The sequence below is a fragment of the Triplophysa rosa genome, linkage group LG13 (assembly GCF_024868665.1).
Source record: "Triplophysa rosa linkage group LG13, Trosa_1v2, whole genome shotgun sequence".
In the NCBI taxonomy this organism is placed as follows: domain Eukaryota; kingdom Metazoa; phylum Chordata; class Actinopteri; order Cypriniformes; family Nemacheilidae; genus Triplophysa; species Triplophysa rosa.
In genome coordinates this window covers 13020100-13044582 of record NC_079902.1, presented here as the reverse complement: position 1 = coordinate 13044582, position 24483 = coordinate 13020100, and the positions used below count along the sequence as shown (strand labels likewise).

The following is a 24483-nucleotide window of genomic DNA, read 5'->3' as shown; positions in this document are numbered from 1 at the left end:
ATGACTCGAATGATCATAAAACAGTTTGTAAACCATAGACCATAGTAAGACCTGTGACTCGATATTTTAAACGGGTCCCTGTCTCTTTAAGAGCATGCACTTGCAGCCATTTTCTGCTCTTTGTGTGGGGTGGATTAGCGGATAGAGACCGAGCCCACAGCATCATTTATACTACAACGAGCAAACGTTATTTCACACACGTTTTTCGCTTTATTTTGACCGTCCGTTATCGTAGGAGCGGACATGCAATTAGCAGGTAAGCACATCGGAATCAGTCAATGAATCGCAGAGATAAGAGCGCTCGCTCGACGGTGCGCGAGAGATGATGATGGTGATGGCACGGACCTGCTCATGTAACGTTACTCCTCGCGCGTGATGCTCAGTCATATTAGCTCAGCGGATATACCGTTCGGCGTAAAACGCTCACAATAACGTCTAGCCATAAAACATAAACACTCAGATAGTATGTTTGGTTCATTTGTAGGGTTTATGATGAAGGGTGTTGATATCATCTCTCCGCTAAATGGGTGGGGTGAGGGGAGGGGGGCGAGTACGCGCTCACACATCATATGTAACGTTAACCCATCGCACATTATCTTCATTTGTTTACATTAGCGCGTGATTGTATTACTGAACCGTCAGTGTTTTGCGACGTAAGCCAATTAAAACTTTGTTTTATGTAACGTTATTTTATTTTATCTTCGTGTCCAGTGACTGATGGCTGTTGCTAGGTTATATCCGACTGAACCGGTTTTTGACGTCTTTGATGATGAAGAATTGCGGTGTTGGGGTTGTGTGACACATAGAATTGCTGATTCTGTTTTTCCATAACAGCCTGAATGATTTGCTACAAGCGATGTAGAATAGGATTTAGTTAACCACTGATCACGCTTTCATTTATTTACTGTTCACTTTGTATCGTACATTTTATTGTACTGTATCTAAATATATATATATATATTTGAGTATTTTACGTCATGCACGTAAGTCATGCAAGGCCACTGCGTGAATGTGCACCTGCGTTTTTGACAAGAGGAACCACCGGTTTCCTGAATACCAGGGAGAGGGTGTATGTGTGGTCTGTGCTAACTATTGAAATCAAATAATAATTGAAATAAACAGCATTAAGACTCAAAGTAGGAGTGCTTCACCGACTGATGGAAAAGATGCATGCATAACTACACCATCAACCATGTCACTCATAAATAGATGATAGATGAAATCAGTCTACAGATTGCATCATCAGTCTGTGTCAATTACATCTTGCCTGTCTGTTTAATGATTGTAGTATTAATTATTGAGTATAAGGCTTGGGGAAATGGTCGTGGTAAGATGTCCTACCGAGTGATGTGAACTAAATGTGACACTTTGTGGTTAAGCTGTGATGTCTTGTTCTTATTTCTGTTGCTCTCAGTGTGAAGGTAATAGCATGCGAAGAGCTGTTCAGAGTGTCTATTTACTCATAGACAAGCTTAAAGGGGAAGTTCACCCAAAAATCAACTTTGTGTGATTTTTTACTCACCCACATGACGTTAAACATGTTTAGAGAACTTCCGGCATCTTCGGAGCACAAATAGAGATATTTAGGTGACATCCGAAAGATTACCAGGCCTCCTCATAGACATTATGGTGTCAGTTTTTGCCCAGGTCCAGAAAAGTAAGTTACTAAAGACATCGTTAAATTGGTCCATCCGCGCATAGTGGCTCAGTTGAATTTTTTTGAAGCGACGAGAATGCTTTATGTGCGAAAAACAAACTACCAAAATACCGACTTTAATCGATATATTCTCCTCTGTCTTGTCTGTGTATGGCGCGCATTCACGAGAGCACTTCTTCATCTTCTCCATGTAAACACAGAGGCCCTGTCCCAAATGGCGCACTCCGGTCTTGTTGACCTCCTCTGAGTCCACACTTGGTGACGTCAAGAAGTGCAGACCTATAGGGCACTAGGCACGAGTCCACAAGGGTACATGGGAGTGCATTTTGGGACAGACTTGAGGTCATCACACCGGAAATAGCAAGCGGTGCTTTCTAATCACTCTCGCGGTACTTTGTTGTCATACACTGATCAGTCTGCGCAGCACCTCGTGAAGTCGACCACACTTGTTGTCCCATTGTAGTTATTTGGGACTGGAGCTGCCGGTTTTTATTGTTCAGTATTTCATATGTTGATATACCACCCGAGCATTATACAATAGATACTTATGTTTGTAATGCATTAATTTGTCATGACGTAAATGCAACTGCTTATGTATATGTATTTATTTGTATACACTATTCTTCTGTATACACTTCTTAATATGCATATATGTTGTTATTTAATATTTCTCTATAATACAGAAGCTGTGTTGTTCAGCTTTACAGAGCCCAGAGACAACTAGATATAGATCTACAACAAAACATGGCTTATTACCTTAAGTAAGAAAATGCACTGTATTAAAAGTTTTTATTCTTGAATAGCTGGCTTAATAGAAAATAAATAAGCAATAATATGAACAAGTAACTAATTAATAAATTAATTTTGAATTTTATCAAAACATACATTTAAAAATTTATCCGTCATGTTTACGTATATGTTTTACATCCACGACACTCCTCCCATCCGTTCTGTGATTGGGCGCTCTGTTCCTGGGTAGGGGACTTCAGTGGAGTCTGCGTCAATGCGGGCTTCGCCGAAGACCGCACTCGCGAGCAGACTTCTGAGCGCTAAAAAGACAAATGGGACACCCTACAGACTCGTAGACTTGGCGAGAACGTGCAATTTAAGTCCACGAGACCGCAAGTGCGCCATTTGGGACAGGGCCAGAGTTGCGCTTCCGCGTTGTGAGTCAGAGCGCCGGCATCCAATAGTGGCAAGCCCCATGCGGCGTTCGGCGCACAAGCCGGTCTACTTTTGAAGTGCTCTCCTCCATGAAGAAGACGAAGAAGAAGTGCTCTCGCGAACGCGCGCCGTACACTGACAAGACAGAGGAGAATATATCGATTAAAGTCGGTATTTTGGTTTGTTTTTCGCACATAAAGCATTCTCGTCGCTTCAAAAAAATTCAACTGAGCCACTATGCGTGGATGGACCAATTTAACGATGTCTTTCTGGACCTGGGCAAAAACTGATTAACGTCATGTGGGTGAGTAAAAAATCACACAAAGTTGATTTCTGGGTGAACTTCCACTTTAAGACTCCTCATTTAATGTTTTCATTAGTCACTTATGGTTTATTGGAGTTTGCAGCCTCTGAATATGTTTCAATTTCATCATGCCCACTTAACATACAGGAATGTGATCAGCTAACCCAACCTGACTTTGTACTGGGATTCAGCCAGGAAAATGTGTTGTGGTATTACCATCCATTCCCACACTTTGATTCCCTGTTAGATCACTTCTATTGCAAACAAACTTCCATGGAGAATAATGGACGTGTCCCTTTTTAAATGACAATGATTCAGCTCAGATTATGGGTCTGAACATGTTTAACATCACCTCACATGTTCAATCCCTTTCAACCATTCAAATGTGCAGAAAACCCCAGTCATCAGAGTACATCCTTCTTTTTCATTTTTGGGTTTTCATCTGTGTTTAATAAGACTACGTTTGTTTCTCTCATACAGGCAGTGTAATTTTTCTTTCATGGCAAAACTTTACTAACTTTTGATTATTGTCTTTATAGCGTCTTGTTTTAGTTAGATTAACAACTTTTAGATTTACCTCTGAGATATATAAAAACTGACAGGAAACCCCACCCTTTGCACATGAACAATGGGCAGATCAGTTTTGTTGATTTACTGCAGAGCATATAGGAATGCATTTGTTGGTGCAAATGGAAGTGTATGTTTTTTTACACATGAAGCGGTTCCCTAAAGATCACACCAAACTAATCGTCTAACATGACTATGACTGATTTGTCTTGCCAAATAACTGGATTAGATACAGTTCATAAAGACCTGTCATTTCCCCAGTATAAGTACATGTCTCTACTCAGAGAGATCTGAGACTATTATTCCATCATGAGACTCCAGAGTGACCTACAACCACCTGACCCAGGCGTGAAACATTCCACTATCATTCGTAGGATGCTTTACTAGATGACCACTGTTTTAGTCATATTTTTGGTGCTAGCATTTTGTTTGCACATTGAATAGACTTCACTTAGCTTGTTATTAATATGCATGTCATCGTTTTTTCTCTTCGTGTCTTTCACACATAGTTCACAAGGTTAGCACTTCCGGTTTATTTCTGTGTTTTGTAGAAGAATGTCTGTACTGTTCATCATATTCAGTGACAACAGGTGATCTGTCTTATGGTATGCTGTAATTGTCCAATGGAGGCCATGTTACCCTGCTGCTTTGTCAAGCTTTGAAGATGATAAAGCTTTGAAGAAAAACAGCCACCTCCTCAGACAGATGGCTGAGAAGTGCCTGCAGAGGCTCATTTTATGTCATGCCACCTGTTCTGGACAGTTTTGTGTATGGTTTTAGTATTCGTGCACATTTCTAGGCCTGTTTTGAAACAGTTTTCATAAATGTAGCATGTTGTTGGAGCTGTGCTGCTCATATAATATCAATGATAAATAAATAATAAATGATATACTGTAAGTTTGAATCTTACAAATGACATTTGGTATTCCCAGTATCTTTCACTGAATCATTTGCTATGCTCTCTTCACTGCCCTCTAAATAAAAAAAGGGAAAAGACCAAAAATTCAAAATACACAAATCTAAGACTAACACTTTATAATTTGTCTTTATTTAGTCGTAAATAATTATTGAAAAGTTAAAGCTAAGGAAGGCAGTTTTGTAGAAGCTAGTAAAAATTGTAAAATGGGAAAAGATCCCGTCCGCCCTTTAGAGGTTTCTTTCAAGCCACGCCTCTTTATGTTTCATTCACAAGACAAAATTTCAAACACAAAGAGCAAAACATTAATATCGCAATGAATTTACAGTTATTATTAGAACTTGGTTTTATAATCTCATTGTTTATGCCCAACCAGTTATGTGAATAGTTTGACAGACTCATTGTATCATCATTGTATTCAGACCGATTAAGTATTAAAGCGAATTCCTAAATAAATCAAAAACACTTTTCCCTAGAATTCGCTGGAAGCCACATCTGTGCCTATGTTTTGACACAAATTGAATTCCGCCAGTGAAGTGGAGTGGAAGACTTTAACTAGAGAATTTTTTTAAGGTCATGACATTTCATTTTTCATATGCCAGCCAAACTGTTTTGTTTCATTGACTGACTATAAGTCAGTGTAACGTACTTATCCGACGGTGGGCTGCAAGTTCACGGTCTGTGTGTCTTTCAGATTGGGCTGTTTTGTGAGTGAACCTGTGTCGCCATGACAACCCATGTGACCCTGGAGGATGCGCTGTCCAATGTGGACCTGCTGGAGGAGCTGCCCCTCCCTGACCAGCAGCCATGCATCGAACCCCCGCCGTCCTCCATCATGTACCAGGTACAGCCCATTGGAGCATAATACGTTTTTATAGTTGTGGTTGTTGACATAGGGTTCTTGTTTGTAGTAAAAACAATCTTTTCTCAATAGGCAAACTTTGACACCAACTTTGAGGACAGAAATGCATTTGTCACTGGTATTGCCCGCTACATCGAACAGGCCACTGTACACTCCAGCATGGTAAGTAGAATGATGACTTGGGGAAAAAGCACATTTGGATAGCAGGTCACGTGACCACGGCAGCAATAACGAAAGGATGTTGCATTATAACATTGAAACACAGATGCTCTTTATGGCTCTTCCTGAACCTTTCAGTAGGACACTGAGAAGCAGAAACAGTCAGTCATTTGATCTGATGTATGGGGTTTACTTTGTCATCCCCGAGCATTTAAATTGCCAGTCGGATGCATTGTATTTTCCTTATTTGGCCAGAGTTCTTATGTAGAAAACAACTAGCTTAGCATTATTTATATGGAAATTGAATGTTTTTGGAAATACCATGTTATTCTTTAAAGTACCTTTAGTAAATGGTATATGAATATGAACTTTTCTAAAAATATACATATTATACCACTATGAATTGTACTATATCCATTTTTCAGATAAATTATATTTCTTTGTATAACCTGAACATCATACTGAATGAGAAAAATAAACTTTGGGGATAAAAACAAGAGCTTTACTATTGGTTTTCTAATAAATCTAGAACTGTGCATTTATTTAATACATTCTTAAAAGTTATTTCATTTTTAACTGCTAAAACTGCACCTCTAATTGCAAATTAGTTAATTACTTAATAAGTGAAAATCCATTTTTATAAAACGGTCAGTTCTGGTCCTTGATTCTGATTGGCTGAGCCGAGTTCTAAGCCGTTATAAAATACCCAATTTATATCGGCTGACCGCATTACATAGCCTAAATATCATTTTATTTACTTTATTTTATGAAACCTTGCAACGCATATGGAATAACCGTTTTATAAAAGCAATAAGCCCCACGAAGCATTGGGTTACAGTGCATTTTATAACAGCTAAGGGGGTTTTAACTGCTTCATGGGGCTTATTGCTTTAATAAATCCATCCCAAATTATACAAACCGAATGTGCAACAGTCATCATACATATTTAATCATTATGAAATGCTGTTTTCCATATCAAACCTTATATCAGTTTCAATTCTGTTTAGCACAGGCATGAGGACAAACACCCCTTGACAAAGAGAGCCTTGTTTATGTTTGTTGTTTCTCTACTGTTTTGTTTCTGTGGGGGGTTTTGAGTTTGTGCAGGCAGTTCCTCTCACAGAGCTCTGTGGGTCAGTGCATGTGCTCAGACTGTCAAACAGGACTTCACTTTGCTCAGTTAAATAGAGAAGGACAGTAGGTCCTCTTTGCTTCAGCTAATATCAGCAAAAGAGTTCATGAGAACACAGATATTGTCTTTGTATGCTGTGTATAGCATAAAGTGCTGAATAGGGCTCGCTAAATTCAGATTTTGTTCATTTTGTCTAATTTGGATACAGCTGCTTAATGTATAGACTTTTGTAGGAAAATGTAGCATTTGTTTTTAACTCTGTAAATAATCGATAAATATATCATTTACACATTAAGCTGTGTAAAGCATCACAGTTATTTTACCTCGGTTAGGGGCTGTTTTAAGGTACATCAGTCTAAAAGTATTTTACGAATCGTCTGCAACAGGATATGATTCAGTAGGCTAACTATAGTTGTACAGTTGCCAAGTAACCTTGTAAAGTACCAAATGAATATAGAATTAAACTGTAATGTGGTGACAAGTGTTGTATATTAGCTTTTTCGGCCATAATGTATGTATGACTCTAAACATCCAGACAGAATTTTGTTTAGAAACTACCCCTTGCACTGAGAGAATATCTGACAGAATGTCAAAGAAATAAATAGAGTACCTCAAAGACGACATATTTTTGTATGCAAACCCTGGAAGAGAGTTAGCATTTTTAGCACTTCCGGTTCCATCGCCCCCAAGTCTATGGGTTTTTGAATGGGTTTTTGGTAAATCGCCTGAAATAAGGTCTGTGGTTAACAAAACACCTAAATATCTTCACGTTTTAATCTATGACATAAAACACACCAGTCAACCCGCTTGTGATTATTTTAAAACCTTTATTGCTTACAAGTTGCTAAAAGCAACTACATCCTTTGGCGGGGACATTATATCACAAATAATGCAACATGGGAGCAAATCTCTAGTTTGTTTAGTAGCCTCGTGTTACTTTTTACTTCTGCGGATTGTATTTAGGCTTCAAAATAGCAAATATTGTGTTGTATTGTGTCTTTTAAAATAATCTTATTAGACAAAACGTGTAAACATCATGAATATTTGTTAATCACAGATCTTATTTTTTGCGATCTTCTAAAAGTCTATGGGGAAAATGCATAGGCTTCCGGTCGAGGGAACCAGCGCGGTGCTAACTTCTGGGTTGGCCTACAAAAATACGCCATCTCTGAGGTTCTCAATGCAAGCAATGATGACTAGCCTTTATCAAAAATCTAGTTTATACGGTTTAATGGAAAGTATACTTCAACTGGGATGTCATCGTAAACCCAATCTCCTACCCGAAGATCAACGTTACTAGACTTTTCTGTAAGCCTAATCGACAAAGCTTTAAGTGCGTGGCTTGGTTTTTTTAAATCCGGATGTACATTTGATGTGTTTGCTGCTTTGCAAAGTGTCTCAGAAAATACAAAAATAGCTGGTTGTAATGGTGAAATCCTGCAAAAAGGCCTCTAATAGGATGATATTTGTAGGCGTTCAGTCGAAATGTGTTTCTGGCACCGTTTCACAGAATTGATGTGGTTTTGTTAACAGTTTTACTGTAAGTTTACACTGGGTGTATGTCTTCTCAGAATGAGATGCTGGAGGAGGGACATGAGTATGCTGTCATGCTTTACACTTGGAGGAGCTGCTCCAGAGCTATTCCTCAGGTAAAGACACACACATCATGCCTGATACTGTATGGAAATGGTGGTTCAACCGAAGCACTTTCTAATAAAAAACATCAAGCATGCTCTTTTGCTAACAGATGTCTCATTGCAAATGAGATTTTGCAGAAGAGAAATTCATTGCGAACATGACTTGACTTGCTAGAGTCACTAAGGTTACATATTTATAGATTTAAACACTTTAAAACGAGAATATGAACCCTCTTTTTTGAATCAGAGTGAAAATGCTTTTTATAAACAAAGTTCTAAAATGCAGACCATTTTATGTCGCCCTCTTGTGCAACTCAGGTGAAGTGCAATGAACAGCCAAACCGAGTGGAGATCTATGAAAAGACTGTGGAGGTGCTGGAGCCTGAGGTCACCAAGCTCATGAAGTTCATGTACTTCCAGGTGAGATTTTACGCATTTATCGAACTTATCAGAGAACACTTACTAATATACTACTCAGTGGGGATGCTTCATGAGTACTAAACCTCAGGAAGAAACCAGTTATTCTGTGAATCAATTATTTGGTGCATAGTAACGTCAAAGGTACCAATACATCGGTACAGACAAAGTCAATACTACATTAGCAAAAAATAAATACAGTATCTCTTAAAAACAGTGTCTTTCTACATTATCATTAGTACGAAAAGAGTCCGTTTAGTCTTGTTAAACAGGTGGAATAAAAAAATCACATTTCAATCATAGGTCTTTGTTAGTCCTAACATTTCACACAAAATAAATTGTTTATTAGCAAATACATTTTAGGTGACAACGCGAGTTGACATCAATATCTCGCCCCCTCTAGCGTAAGGCCATCGAGCGTTTCTGCAGCGAGGTAAAGCGTCTGTGTCACGCCGAACGGCGGAAGGACTTCGTGTCCGAGGCTTACCTGCTCACTTTAGGAAAGTTTATCAACATGTTTGCCGTGCTGGATGAACTGAAGAACATGAAGTGCAGTGTAAAAAATGACCATTCTGCTTACAAGAGGTATTACTGGATCAATAAAACACTGCAGCAGTCACTTATCATCAGATCTATTACATCCATCTCTGTTTCTTCTTTTTAGAGCGGCTCAGTTCTTGAGAAAGATGGCTGACCCACAGTCCATCCAGGAGTCCCAAAATCTTTCCATGTTTTTAGCCAACCACAACAGAATTACACAGGTACATTTTACTTCAGCGAGTGTGCATCCGCTATCCTCCGCTATGAACGCTTGCAGCAGCGTATCATGTTTTGTGTGGTGTTTGTGCAGTGTCTGCACCAACAGCTGGAGGTGATCTCGGGTTATGAGGAGCTGCTGGCTGACATTGTCAACATCTGTGTGGACTACTATGAGAACAAGATGTATCTGACCCCCAGTGAGAAACACATGCTGCTAAAGGTAAGAGCCTCCATCTCCTGTGACCTTCAAGCTTTTTCAGCTAAAAGAAAATATTTTTTAATGAAGGAGGTGTGAATGTATGTTTCAGGTCATGGGTTTTGGCCTGTATCTAATGGATGGAAATGTCAGCAACATATACAAGCTGGACGCAAAGAAAAGGATCAACCTCAGCAAAATCGACAAATTCTTTAAGGTGAAGACTTCATTGCACCACAGCTTGGATAAATTGCTTGGATAAATTGTCTAACTTGTGCTGGGATGTATCCTCAGCTTCAGGTTGTGCCCCTGTTTGGAGACATGCAGATCGAGCTGTCACGATACATAGAAACAAGTGCCCACTATGAAGAGAACAAGTCCAAGTGAGTACTCTATAGAGAGCTTTAGAGCAAAAAGACTTGATCATGTTACCAGAAGCATATTCTGTTTTAGTTAGCAAACCATTTTTTGAGCTTGCATCCAAAAAGCCATAAGTGTTTATACAGTGGATTCGATTATTTATGTTGTCTTTCAGATCGGTTTCATTTATCCGCATTTCTCTCGATCTCTCAGGTGGACCTGCACTCAGAGCAGCATTAGTCCGCAGTATAACCTGTGTGAGCAGATGGTGCAGATTAGAGATGACCACATCCGCTTCATCTCTGAGCTGGCACGCTACAGCAACAGCGAGGTGGTGACCGGCTCCGGGCTGGACAGTCAGAAGTCTGATGAGGAATACAGGGAACTCTTTGACCTGGCGCTCAGAGGTCTGCAGCTTCTGTCCAAATGGAGCACACATGTCATGGAAGTGGTACGTGTATTTAGAAATCTACATAGGCGGCAATATCACACAAGTCCCCATCTGTATTCAAAGATTATACAAAAAGGTGCTCAAAAATCTTGTCTCCACTCCCCCGCTGGCATGCGCTCACATTGCTCTTTACCATCCACACCCGGGCACGCTTTCATCATTACGATGCGACTGCTTCGAAGAAAACGTGAACAATGCGATCCCTCTCAGCTCAACGGAATCCATCGCAATGTTCAGTTTGGGGCTTATTAGAGGTGTTTAACTTCATGCGTGCGCTGCACAGACCGATCTGCTTAAATGATGTCATTGTCATATGAGAGCACTCATTATTCTTTTAAATCACCCTCTCCTACTTTATTATCGTTACACACGTTGGATTATGTTTGACAAACCTGGAGTAGTTTTGGCTGCACTTACACCTGCACGTGTAAGTGCGCTGTTTATCAGTTTTTTACTGTGACAGCTGAATCTCAAGGAGGAACTTAAACAGTCGCATAATTTACGTCATGCTTTCAGTTCTGCGCTCCGGTGTGATTTGCGCTCACACTACATGTGTACCACGCCCGAGCCCAACTGCACCGTGCTCTGGCCAACCTCTTCCAAGCGAGCCAGGGACCGCTAAACGAACCATGCCCGGGCGCGATACGGAGCGTTCACACTAGTCAAATGAACCGGGCTTTGGGGTTCAAACGTGCTCGGGCACAGTTCAGATTGCCTAGTGAGAGTACACCCTTAGTAGGGCAAGTGAGAGAGAATTTTACTTGCCCGACTGGACAAGTAACTTGAAAAACAACCACAACAACAACAACAACAGTGTGGCATATATGTAGAATAATAAGAATATGTGCATTAGACAGAGCCGCGTGTTTGTGTGAAGTGAAGTGCGTTTGTCGTGGTGGTGCTTGTTTGTGTGTGACATTAATCAAAGTCCATGTAACTAGATGCGGACGCGGAATCCTATTATTTAAATATGTCATCTGGCTGTTCTGCGTGTCTGAATAATTATGTGCACAGTTTAACATTCAACACGAGTGATGGCCGAAGATTTATCTGCGTCTGCACTGTATGAGAATATGAACACATGAACTTCATCTCCAGAGTTGCTCTGAGAGTTTATTTCAAGGGCGTTTTACTGTTTGAGTGTAGCTGCCTATCGGCAAACACACAAACACTCTTCCCGAAGACCCGTCAAAATAAAAGTCCCGTTAAATTGAATGTACTAGTATTTGCTATTAAAAATTGTAGTGTCCTTGTAAAGTTCAAAAACACTATAGTATCTAGGAATTTTACTGCAGTTTACTATAGTAAATACTATAGTATACTACAGTAATTTATGTGGACAAATACACCACTATTGTATAGTAAAAAAGGAAAAACACAGAACTTAGAAAAATTAAAACAAATTTAGGTAATCTAAAAATGATATGGCCCTAATTTATTCATCTGTATGTAACATTAATGTCTTTTGTCAGTTACCTACATACAGTATTGAACTGCACTTGCATATTTTTTTTTTAATGATGACAACAGACGATTTATGCTACTACAGTTTGGCCTGTGCTACCAAACTTTAAACCTCTCTAGCACCAGTGCTATGTGCAAAAAAAGTTAATTTACAGCCTTAACACTAATAATAATTACTGCTTGCCTTTGTTTTATAGCAGTCACAGAGAGTAGGCCTATAACCAAATTCAGGCGGCCAAAGCGGACACTAGTTAAAATGCTTAGAAGCAAACTTGACCAATTTAAATCCAAAACAATTATATTTATTATATTAAATTATAATTCAAATGAAATATCTTTTTTTATCTTTGGACAAGTAATTTTTGTTCTCGGACAAGGGAATGACAAATTTACTTGTCTTTACTTACTTAATGTCAAGCCCTGTAGCAGACATGTTGAATTAATCTTAAATTGCATTCAGATTAAATAAAAACTTAAATTACATTCAGTGTTGAAAAAATATTGTTATAAAAGTTTAGTGTAGTTAGGGTTGCATCCTTTAAAGGGATAGTTCACCCAAAAATGAAAATTCTGTCATCATTTACTCACCCTCAAGTTGTTCCAAACTAACAAAGAACGTGTTTAGCAGAACAACCAACTTTATACAAGTTTGGAACAACTTGAGGGTGAGTAAATGATGACAGAATTTTTTGGTGAACTATACCTTTAAGGAGGCTAACCGTATGCACTATGTATTGCTATTTCAGTTCTCCATCTATCTTAGTATGAATCACATTTGAACATTCTTCTTGTTCTGTAGTACTCGTGGAAACTGGTCCACCCCACCGATAAGTTCTGTAATAAGGACTGTCCAGGCACAGCTGAGGAGTATGAACGTGCTACACGCTACAACTACACCAGCGAGGAGAAGTTTGCCCTGGTGGAGGTCATAGCCATGATCAAGGGTCTTCAGGTTCTGATGGGGAGGATGGAGAGTGTGTTTAACCAGGCCATCAGACATACCATCTACTCCGCACTGCAGGATTTTGCACAGGTGACCCTGAGAGAGCCGCTCAGACAGGCGGTGCGCAAGAAGAAGAACGTCCTCATCAGGTAATATGGAGGGGCAGATCTTATCCTTCACATCAAGTGTGAAGCTGAGCTCTGTGTAAAAATCGTGTGAAATGATTGTGTTTAGGGTTTTACTTACTGTATATCCATGCGTTTCACTTTAGCGTTCTACAGGCCATCCGTAAAACCATTTGTGATTGGGAAGGGGGAAGAGAACCCCCTAATGACCCCTGTCTCAGGGGAGAGAAGGACCCTAAAGGAGGCTTTGACATCAAAGTGCCCCGCCGTGCTGTTGGCCCCTCAAGCACACAGGTCTGTTGAGTTAAAGAAGAAGGTTTATTCAATACAAATAATGAACAGGATTCGGAAAGGTGTTTTGGAACCCTGTTCTGTTTCCCTGCAGCTCTACATGGTTCGCACCATGCTGGAGTCCCTCATTGCTGATAAAAGTGGCTTCAAGAAAACGCTTCGCAGCAGTCTGGACGGCCCCATCGTTCAGGCCATAGAAGACTTCCACAAGCAGTCTTTCTTCTTCACCCATCTCCTAAACTTCAGTGGTGAGAAGCAGAACAGATGCATTTCTATTTTTATTGCCATGAAAGGTGTTTTTTGTTTCTCACGACTGCATCATTTCTTCTGATTGGCTGTCAGAGGCCCTGCAGCAGTGCTGTGATCTGTCCCAACTCTGGTTCCGTGAGTTCTTCCTAGAACTTACAATGGGTCGTCGCATTCAGTTTCCCATTGAGATGTCCATGCCCTGGATCCTCACCGACCACATTCTGGAGACCAAAGAACCCTCCATGATGGAGTATGTGCCATACAATACAGAACCCATCTTGGTTATTAAAGTTCAGCCAGAAATACAATTAAAAAGTTTAAGTAATTATTTACTTTATGTTGTTCAATTTCTTGAAACACAAAAGGAGATGTTATATTAGTGACTGAGAGCTTAAGTCTCCATTCACTTTCACTGTAAAATAGAAAATAAAATGGAAAAAATAAGCTTCAACAGCCTTCAATTTTTTTGCAATGTTCCTTGAAAAAAAACATAAAGTAAATCATACCAAGAATTTTGATAAAAATTTGGTTGTGCTGTGTCTTTAAAGGAGTACTTCACCTTCAAAATGAAAATTCTGTCATCATTTACACGTCCTCTTGTCATTTCAAACCTGTATGACTTTCTTTCTTCTGCAGAACACAAAAGAAGATATTTTTTTAAATGTTGGTAACAGAACAGCACATCCCCCCATTCACTTCTATTGTAACCAATGCAAGTGAATGGGGGGCTGTTACCAACATTCTTCAAAATATCTTCTTTTGTGTTCTGCGTCATACAGGTTTGAAATGACAAGAGGGTGAGTAAATGATGACAGATTTTTCATTTTGAAGGTGTACTACTCCTTTAAGGATATATGAACACTGACCAGGGCCCAGTTGCATAAACTTAGACTTCGTCTTAACAACTAGTCTCACTGACTAGCAATTAGTGAGGACTAATCAGTCTTACTTTTCATATTTCAACTAGCCCAATCTACCTTTTTGTGTAACTGATTTAAAGAAGTTATGACCAGTCTTGAAGAGAAAAATTAGATGACTAACTTCTAAGACTAGTCTAAGCAGTTTATGCAACCGGCCCCAGATGTGCCTATTCCATGATACTTTTTTTGACTGAAAGCTGTTTTTTTTTAGATATGTGTTGTATCCATTGGACCTTTATAATGACAGTGGGTATTACGCCCTCACTAAGTTCAAGAAGCAGTTCCTCTATGATGAGATAGAGGCTGAGGTAAAGATTTATTGACTCATCTGGCCATTCGCTGTGATATATTCTTGTCACTCCAAACTAATCTCCTATCTCATATTTATTTAGGTCAACCTGTGTTTCGATCAGTTTGTCTACAAGTTAGCCGACCAGATATTTGCCTACTACAAAGCAATGGCTGGAAGGTAACATTATCCCTGTCTCCTTTTAAATATCAACACTGATTCTCAGCTAAGTCAATTACAGAAGCCAAGACAAGAAAATGAGTCTGCTAGAGATGTTCTTGAATCTCTAAAAGCATTGTGTGGTTGTGTCACAGTGTCCTCCTTGACAAACGCTTCCGTGCGGAATGTAAGAACTACGGTGTGATCATTCCATACCCGCCCTCGAACCGCTATGAGACACTGCTTAAACAAAGACATGTGCAGGTGGGACACACCTCCACCACTCACAACAGCCATCTCAAAGACAACAAACTAGACAATGATGTCACTTTAATATTTTTGTTTGTGATCTACTGTATGTATGAGTGCGTGAAGTCTGAATTCTTATTTGTCTTGTGTGTTGTAGCTTCTAGGTCGCTCCATTGACCTGAACAGATTGATAACTCAGAGGATTTCAGCAGCCATGTACAAATCTCTGGATCAAGCCATCAGCCGCTTTGAGAGTGAGGACCTCACCTCAATAGTGGTGAGATACTGTTTTACTACTGTTTTTATGGTCCCATAAACACACTAAATCTAATTAATAATTGCGTGCTTTATTCATATGCACATTTGAACTTAATGTCACTATAATTGTCTGCCTAATTCACAACACACATGCACACACATGAATTTGTTTTAAGCTCATTCTAAGGCCCGATTCACATTTGGTGTCTTTTCCGCGGCAGGTGCGCGCAAATAGGGGGCGACGTGGTTGTGACGCTCATGTGGTGCGGCGCGCACATTTTTCTAGGCGCATTGGCGCCAGTGTTGGGTGTAACTAGTTACTAAGTAATTAGTTACTGTAATTGAATTACTTTTCACTTGAAAAGTAAAGTAAGGGATTACTCTTATTTTTTCTGTAATTTAATTAGTTACTTTTGATGTAATTAAACTAAATACTTTGTGTAATATATGTGTGTGCAATAGTGGAATTAACATCAAAATTAAAAGTCTAACTTTAAAATGAATGCTTTAATGTATAATTCTCACATTTGTAATACTTTGGTCAGTAAATAAGAGTACTTTATGTAGTTTATATTATTTATTTGAATGAATTAATAGAGTCGTTTCATATCTATCCTTGAATCACTTAACTAATCAAGGTTGATGTAGGATATAGGAAGTAATTAGTAATAAGTAACTAAATACTTTTTGGAGAGAGTAATTTGTACAGTAATCTAATTACGCTATTGAATATGTAATTAGTAACTAGTAATTAATTACTTTTTCAGAGTAACTTACCCAACACTGGGGCACCACATCGAGATGCAAATAGTTTAACTTTTCGGAGTGCCGCGCGCGCACCGCGGGTCATTTGAAGAGAGAAAGAGGCATGGGTCGCGTTTTCCGCACGGTTTTAGACGTGAAATGTGAATCGGGCCTAATGCGGCAATACAGCACTTGAATAGAGAAACTTTACAGGGAAGTATGCCACTGAATAGATTTACTGGTACATTATTTATATTATTTATAATGTGTGTAAATACATATGTTTACACACACATTATACAGTATATAAAATATGCAATGTAATTTTCTTCCCATGCTAATGGGAACATCGTATTGCATACACTTTGTTTAAATTGTTTTTACATTTTTCAGCACATTTGGATTCATTTTAGTAAAGTAGTAGTTGTTTTTATTAGTTTTTTATAGTAGATATTAAGTAAAGATCATTTTTTAAATTTCCTACTGTAAATATATAAAAACTTTATCTTGTGAATGGATGCAGCAAAATTGGTAACAAAAATGGCCGGAAACACGCATACAAACTTTACTCGCTGCTGCCCGCTCTTTGGGAATTATCCACTCAAGTTTGTTATCTATGTAAAGCTTAGAATTTCAGCTTTCTGGATCATCTACTCTCCACAACATCATTACAGCGGTAAGCCCATAGAGAGCGTTAAAACAAATCTGTTTCTTCTCATCAACAGCCTGCTACAGCTCCTCTGATTAGCAACTTCAAAGTCGATTTTCTCAATATTCTGATGTTTTTGCACCCTCAGATTCCAGAGTTTTAAATAGTTGTATCTCGGCCAAATAGAGTCAGATCCTAACAAACCATACATTAATGGAAAGCTTATTTATTCATATGATGTATAAATCTCAATAAAAAAAAATGACCCATAAAGACTGGTTGTCCCGTGTCACAATTTGTTTGTAAAAATGTTTATTCGCAGATTTTACACACAGATTTGTGCATATGCATGCCTATTGAATGAAACCCAATCAGTCTAAGGAAATGAATAAAATTGGAGAACTAGAGCAGTCTTCACACTTCTTGATCTATTACAAATCTTAAAACCATTAAGGGCCTTGATGTTGAACTACAGCAATAATTAAGTACATTTGTGTCCATTTTCATTAGAGGTAAAACATTGACATAATATTTTGGTTTGTGTGTGTTCTATGTTACAGGAACTTGAGTGGCTGATGGAAATCAACAGGTTGACTCATCGTCTGCTATCTAAGCACATGACTCTGGACAGTTTTGACGCTATGTTCCGTGAGGCCAACCACAACGTGTCTGCTCCATACGGCCGCATCACACTGCACGTCTTCTGGGAACTGAACTTTGACTTTTTGCCAAACTACTGTTACAACGGTTCCACCAACAGGTCAGCAGACTTACTCCGCATTATAGATGCAGATCTGTATGTGTGGTTCAATGCTTAGATTTGACAACTTAAGTTGAATGTCCACTATGACACAGGTTTGTGCGGACAGCCATACCCTTTACTCAGGAGCCTCAGAGGGACAAACCGGCCAATGTCCAGCCTTACTACCTGTACGGCTCAAAGGTCTGTAAGCAACACCCTTAGGTTTCGAGTAAGCTAACCAGAAGCATTAATATATGAAATGGAAAATGGTTGTGTACTTATAAACTCTTCCTTCTGTTTTCAGCCTCTGAACATTGCTTACTCCCACATCTACAGTTCCTACAGGAACTTTGTGGGTCCTCCACACTTCAAAACAATCTGCCGCCTTTTGGGTTACCAGGGCATTGCTGTGGTGATGGAAGAACTTCTCAAGATTGTCAAGAGCTTGGTATTTTCTCTCCTAGTTTCTTTCTATAATACATATTATTGTTCCTAAAATATACTATATCTTCATCTTGTCATTTCTGTCTTTTCCAGTTGCAAGGCACCATCCTGCAATACGTGAAGACTCTCATAGAGGTTATGCCCAAGATCTGCCGTCTGCCCCGTCACGAGTACGGCTCACCGGGTGAGATCAGCATCAGCAGCAGCGTCACTGCACAGACAAGCACCCTCTTTACAATCTGCAAATGAAATATTTAGTTTCTTTATTATCTTTTTTTTATGTCATTCATTAATTATTATTATGTCTTTCGTCAGGCATCCTGGAGTTCTTCCACCATCAGCTGAAGGACATCATTGAATACGCAGAGCTCAAGACAGATGTGTTTCAGAGTCTGAGGGAGGTGGGAAACGCCATCCTTTTCTGTCTGCTCATCGAGCAAGCTCTGGTGAGGCCCTCTTTATCTTTTTGTCTTATCTCCCTGTCTTTTGATCTCTTTCCTTCTGACTTACTAATTATGTCAGTGTCTCTTTACCTGCCATAATATCTGTGTAGTCAATTATCTGAACTAATCAATGAATTGTTTATATGAAATCATACTATTTGTAATGCTTCTCAAAAATGTCTTATTAACATGCTATGATTCAGCTGCATAAAGAGCCAGATTTGACATTTTTTTAAACAAAAAAGTGTTTCACTGTTTTGTATGTATGCCACACTGTGTCAGAAAGTGTTTCAGTGTTCGTGTGTGTTTGTGTGTGTGAGTGTGTGTGACTGGATTTGAGAGTGAATACATGACCGTGTGGGTAAAGTACGATATTGCCCCCTGCCCCTAAAAAGCAACTTTATTTCTCATTTCACGCTGGCAACAACAACAGGTGGTAAGGAATTAGGCCTCATTCATATAACCAAACCAAAAACCGAACGCACACTCTTTCTGGTTTCTATACTTTTTCTTTGGTCACTTTTCTGTAGTGCTCTGCCATGGATTCAAGGATGTTAGTTTAAGATATCAGTTACGCAGTAATGCAAAGCTGTGAACCTCTAGTCTTTTGTAATAATATTATAGAAACAGTTCACCCCCAAAAATCCAGATAATCCTTTTTTGAATTCCATAACGTTAGTAACGTCAAAGTAGTTTGGACAATTTCATTTTTGGATGCACTGTTTCTTTAAAGGCTTCTTTAGGATATTTTGCATCATTATTCACCCTCATGTCATTCCAAAGTACAGTCTTCAGACTCTCTGAAGTCATTTAATCATACAGGTTTGGAACGCCATGAGGGCGAGTACATATTCTGAGGGCGACAGAATTTTCTTTCCTTCCTTGTTTTCATGGTAGTCACATCTCCTCTCTGGCTGCTTGTGACGTCCTGTGCTGGTGCACATCTGCTTCATACACTTCTCTTCTTCTGACTGTACTCCTCTGATGCCTGTTTCTCACCGGTGTTTCCTTATCGATCTCTATCTGAAACATAGTGAATGTGTGGGGTGATCATTGCACGCTGATCTCATTAACATCGTTTCTGTGAGAGGTCTCTTCTGGTTGTCTTTTTACTCTTCTCTGGGTGTTGTTAGGTGCTTGTTTGATTCTTGTGAATAATGTAATTTTTTGCTAACAATAGGGTATATGCACACGGGACGATGACGTACTTCCGCTAAAATCGCTGCCAGCTAGGTCACTTCCACTCTCATAGCACTAAGGGGATTTTTTTCATATTTGTTGATGTACCTTAAAACGGATAGCCTGAAGTGCTTCTCCTTTTTGGTTGTCGATGTATGGCGAAATGTTGGAATAATAAGACTCCCGCTGTTGATCATAATCCTATGTGCATCCTGAAACGAAACACCATTGTTCCCTATGCCGTTGGATGTAACGGAGCTAGTGGAGATTTTAGCGGAAGGACGTCATCTCTCTGTGTGCAATACCCCATTGTGCTCCACATTCATTTGCAGTTTGAACTTCCACATTGCATTTTAATTTAAGGGTTCCACAACTGAAGTTTATTTTATATTCTATTTTTCTGGGCTATTGTAGTCACGATAGGGACATCCTCCAAAAAAAACGTTTTATTTACTAACTGCATTTCAGTTTAACCAGATGCACTAAACCAGCACTATGGTGAATTGAATGGAATTCCTTGTTATTCATATTAGCACAACCCTGCACCTTTTCAAACTACTATTACTAGAAAATGCATTCAGTTACTCTCAATGAGATGAGACATCTCGGTCATTAATATCATTGACATTTTCATACATATTACGACTAACTCATTTTCACACCGATTTCTATGTGATGTTTGTTATGTGAAAGGCTTGATTCGGATTTCATTCAACAGTGTGAGACGTTAATCATTTGTTGCTTAATATGTTCCTGTGTTTGTTTCAAATACAGTCACAGGAGGAAGTGTGTGATTTGCTTCATGCCGCCCCGTTCCAGAACATCCTCCCACGGGTCTACATTAAAGGTGAAAAGACAATGTCTCCAAGAACACATGCTTTATCTTCAGCACTTTCTTGAGTAATAGACCTGCTTAATGTTGCCTCTTGCTGTAATGTGTGAACTGTATAGAGGGTGAGAGACTGGAGGTGAGGATGAAGAGACTGGAGGCTAAATACGCTCCTCTTCACCTGGTGCCTCTTATTGAAAGACTTGGGACCCCACAGGTGACACATTTAAATCGGAGCTAATTGTCCATTTATCGTAAAAAAAGATCATTAAACAAGTCACACAACTCTAAATAGTACAACTACATGAATTTTATACTCTAATGTCTGATTTGTGTACAATTTTTGTTTCTATACCTAATGTTGTTTCTGTACCAACTTTAAGGTGGTACTTGAAAAATGTAATTAGACTTGGTAAAGTTTAAGAGCCATTGTTTTAGGTAAATACATTTTTGTTAATGTTAAAATTTGTGTATTTTAATTGTGTATTTTTTGGTCATGTCTATCTTAGCAAATTGCTATAGCACGGGAGGGAGACCTGTTGACAAAAGAGCGACTGTGCTGTGGGCTGTCCATGTTTGAGGTCATCCTGACACGCATTCGGAGTTTCTTGCAGGACAACGTGTGGCGAGGCCCTCCACCCACCAATGGTGTCATGCATGTGGACGAATGCATGGAGTTTCATCGCCTCTGGAGCGCCATGCAGTTTGTGTACTGCATCCCTGTGGGCACACACGAGTTTACTGCAGAGTATGTCTATATCATATTCGTGGCGTTTAAAAACACTGGATTTTATTAACTAGACATTGGAATATTTTCACACAAATTCCAGAATTCATCAATTGCAAACTGCAGTTACTGTATGTGCTTCTTTATTTAGAATACAATTATTTAGATTCATGAGCTTTAAAAAAAAATGGGATAACAAAAATGTTTTTGTGCGTTCAGGCAGTGCTTTGGTGATGGTCTAAATTGGGCTGGCTGTGCCATCATTGTGCTGTTAGGACAGCAACGTCGCTTTGACCTCTTTGATTTCTGCTACCATCTGCTGAAGGTCCAGAGGCAGGACGGCAAGGATGAGATCATCAAGAATGTGGTAAGTGTAATTACTGAACATTTTAAAGGTCACACACATGCAAAATCGCACGACTTGAAGGAAACAACCAAAATTTGTGATGATAGGTTCGTACAAGGTGTTTGAAGTACTTGAATTTGACCTTTTATTTAAGTTCAATATTTAAATCCTTGAAAACAGTGATGGCCTGGAAGTTATGTCTGGAAACCCTTGAAACATGTATGTCCTTGAAAAGCCTTGAAAGCGCTTGAGCCTTGAAAACGCTTGAACCTTGAAAGTGCTGGAAAGCACTTGAGCCTGGAAAGTGCTGAGCCTTGAAATTGCTGGAAAGCGCTTGAGTCTTGAAAGTGCTTGAAAGTGCTGAGCCTTGAAAGTGCTGGAAAGTACTTCAGCCTCAAAGTCTTGAAAAAGCCTTGAAACCGCTTGAGCCTTGAAAGGGCTTGCAATACGTAGGTTCTCGAACAACCTTGAAAAGTCTTAAAGTTCATGAAAGTCCTGGCCTGAAAAGACCTGGAAACGTGAAGTTCCCTTGTGTACTGCCTTGAAAACCCTTGATCATGAAAAGTACATCAAATAAGCTAAATTGTTAATGGCAATACATACAACTAATCTCTGTGTTAGTTTGATTTCATATCGTCAGGCATGTCGGGCAGCACAGTGCACAGCATCTTTTTGCCCAGTCTGTGGCTAGTAATCGCTTCAGTGCACCGCAGTCTTCTGTCCGAGGCAAAAACGTGAAATTAAATGACAGCTGCCTCTACATAATCTAGCTCAATGAAACTGTAATGCGCGTAAAATGGGAGGATGTAACTCATAGCAACAACCCAAACGCAGAGCGGGAACAGACAGGCGTTTGTGCATCTCTCTATATACTGTGTGTAAATAAAGCACATTCTCTTGTATCAAACCTGAACTGCAGTTTAAAGTTGTTGAAAACGCTTAAGCGCTAATTCAGAATTTCACACTTTATTTGCACATTTTTGTGAGTATATTTTGCTTACCTCTACCTTTTTTAGAATTTGTAGATTAACATATAATTTCTGTGATAAGTGTAGTCCTTAAAAATAGAAAAAGTCATTGAAAGTTCTGAAATTTCAGTATACAATGTCTGTACGAACCCTGTATGCAATGCTGCTGTGGTTCTGTGTTTTAATGTGATAATCTGTAATATTTAAAACTTGCAGCCACTGAAGAAGATGGCCGACCGCATCAGAAAGTATCAGATACTTAACAACGAGATCTTTGCCATTCTCAACAAGTACATGAAGGCCGTGGAGACAGACAGTTCTACTGTGGAGCACGTCCGCTGTTTCCAGCCTCCTATACATCAGTCTCTGGCCACCACATGTTAAATAAACTTTATCTGACCCCCAACAGTCCTATTGTTCCTCTGGTGTGATATTGGTCTCAAACGAAATGTAGTGTACAGGGTCTTTGAGCTTTCAAGATTGCATTGGCTTTATTTAAATAGGTGAGATACCTCTAGTCCTGACCCATGGTTAAACAAAGCAGTAGATTCCTCGGTCTTTAGAAAGTGTTATTCACAACTGTTTTCAGTTTCAACAGCCCTTTAAAGGTTTGGAAGAAATCTAAAGTGAGATTTAGGACTGTTGAAAATTCTTCACAGAATTTCACCAGAGGAAATTTGAACAAATGTTGGTGATATTCTAGTATAAAATAAATATAAATTATTTCTAATTATGAATAACTATTAAGAGAAAACATGGTTGATGTCTGTTTATTTTTTTTACGTGATGCCCATAAAGATATTTCATTTATTATAGTATTTGCATGTTCCTCGCAAATCCCACTTCTAATTCTGCAAGATTGTTTATTATATACAGACCAAAAAATAGAAGAGATCATTGATTTATTGATATTTATGGATGTACTTATGTCCATAATTATTTCCTCTTCAAGTTTCGATTTTTATACACCCAGAATTGTTTACAGCATTCTGATTTCTTTATATTACAGCACTGGTTTACAGATCTTTGCATTTGTAATGTCCATTTTTTCCAGTTTAGAGAATTGCGTGTAGTACTTGTTCTAATTTTATTTGTACTCTACCGGTATCAGTATTTGCTTCAACTAATGAAAAGTTTATTTTCTGTTAGTTCACTTTCAGTCTTTGGACAGTACATTTGGGCTATTTTGTAAATGGCAGACATCCATATACTAATGAAAAAGTTCATTATTCTATTGTACTAATAACTGGAATTGTGATGTGATTGGGTGAATCATGTTTTAGTTGTTATTGCAGTAGTACTGCATTGCATTGACCAACAAGGAAGAAAAAGTGAACTTGTGAGAGAACCTGTTTCTAAAGTTTTGAAAAAAAATCAGTATTTACCTTCACATGCCCTTTAGTGCAACAGTGTTAGACTGGCAGATTCAGTTTAGATCGAGTTCAGTTTTCCATTTTGTAATTTATGTGGCTATTGTAAATGTAACCTCATGAATGCTCATCATATTCTGTTATGCTTTTTATTTTGCTTTCCTGAGTTTTAATTTGTTTTTAATAGCTGTTGAATTAAATGGGTACTTTCCAGTAATCTATTTATGCATAAGAGTTGGTTTTATTGCTCTTGGAAAAGGGTTATTATGGGATTGATGATGAAAAAGTTCTGAGTTTTAAGAAAGTGCTGTTTTCAAAACTCAAATGCATGACCGGTGTAATTTATTGTCATCATGAAACTATTTGTGACATGAGATTTTTTGTTCATAATGTTGTACAAGTGATCATGTTTTGAAATACGAAAAAGGAGAACGTAATAAAATGTACAACAAATGTTCTTAACAGGAATTATGATTATGTTGTATTTCCATGAAATAAAAAAGATCTAACTAAA

General features: G+C 38.8%; 1 protein-coding gene across 4 annotated transcripts; it reads left to right on the top strand.

Moving 5' to 3' along the window:
* The first annotated feature begins 111 nt into the window (after positions 1 to 111).
* Positions 112 to 24483, top strand: cyfip2 (cytoplasmic FMR1 interacting protein 2). 4 transcript variants are annotated; one of them, XM_057349517.1, is made up of 29 exons: positions 112 to 256; positions 5303 to 5452; positions 5543 to 5632; positions 8333 to 8410; positions 8717 to 8818; positions 9219 to 9400; positions 9480 to 9576; positions 9666 to 9794; positions 9883 to 9987; positions 10071 to 10153; positions 10344 to 10581; positions 12845 to 13137; positions 13260 to 13407; positions 13499 to 13652; positions 13747 to 13903; positions 14785 to 14881; positions 14966 to 15042; positions 15177 to 15285; positions 15428 to 15547; positions 17482 to 17681; positions 17777 to 17864; positions 17968 to 18111; positions 18201 to 18291; positions 18423 to 18556; positions 20504 to 20576; positions 20681 to 20775; positions 21068 to 21306; positions 21505 to 21652; positions 22816 to 24483. In XM_057349517.1, exons 2-29 carry the CDS (start codon positions 5336 to 5338, stop codon positions 22981 to 22983), a joined length of 3756 nt encoding a protein of 1251 aa, XP_057205500.1. In that variant the 5' UTR covers positions 112 to 256; positions 5303 to 5335; the 3' UTR covers positions 22984 to 24483. The 4 variants fall into 4 exon arrangements, with proteins under 4 accessions (XP_057205500.1, XP_057205499.1, XP_057205498.1 ...); XM_057349516.1 differs by having other exon boundaries at positions 10065 to 10153; positions 18423 to 18553; XM_057349515.1 differs by having other exon boundaries at positions 10065 to 10153.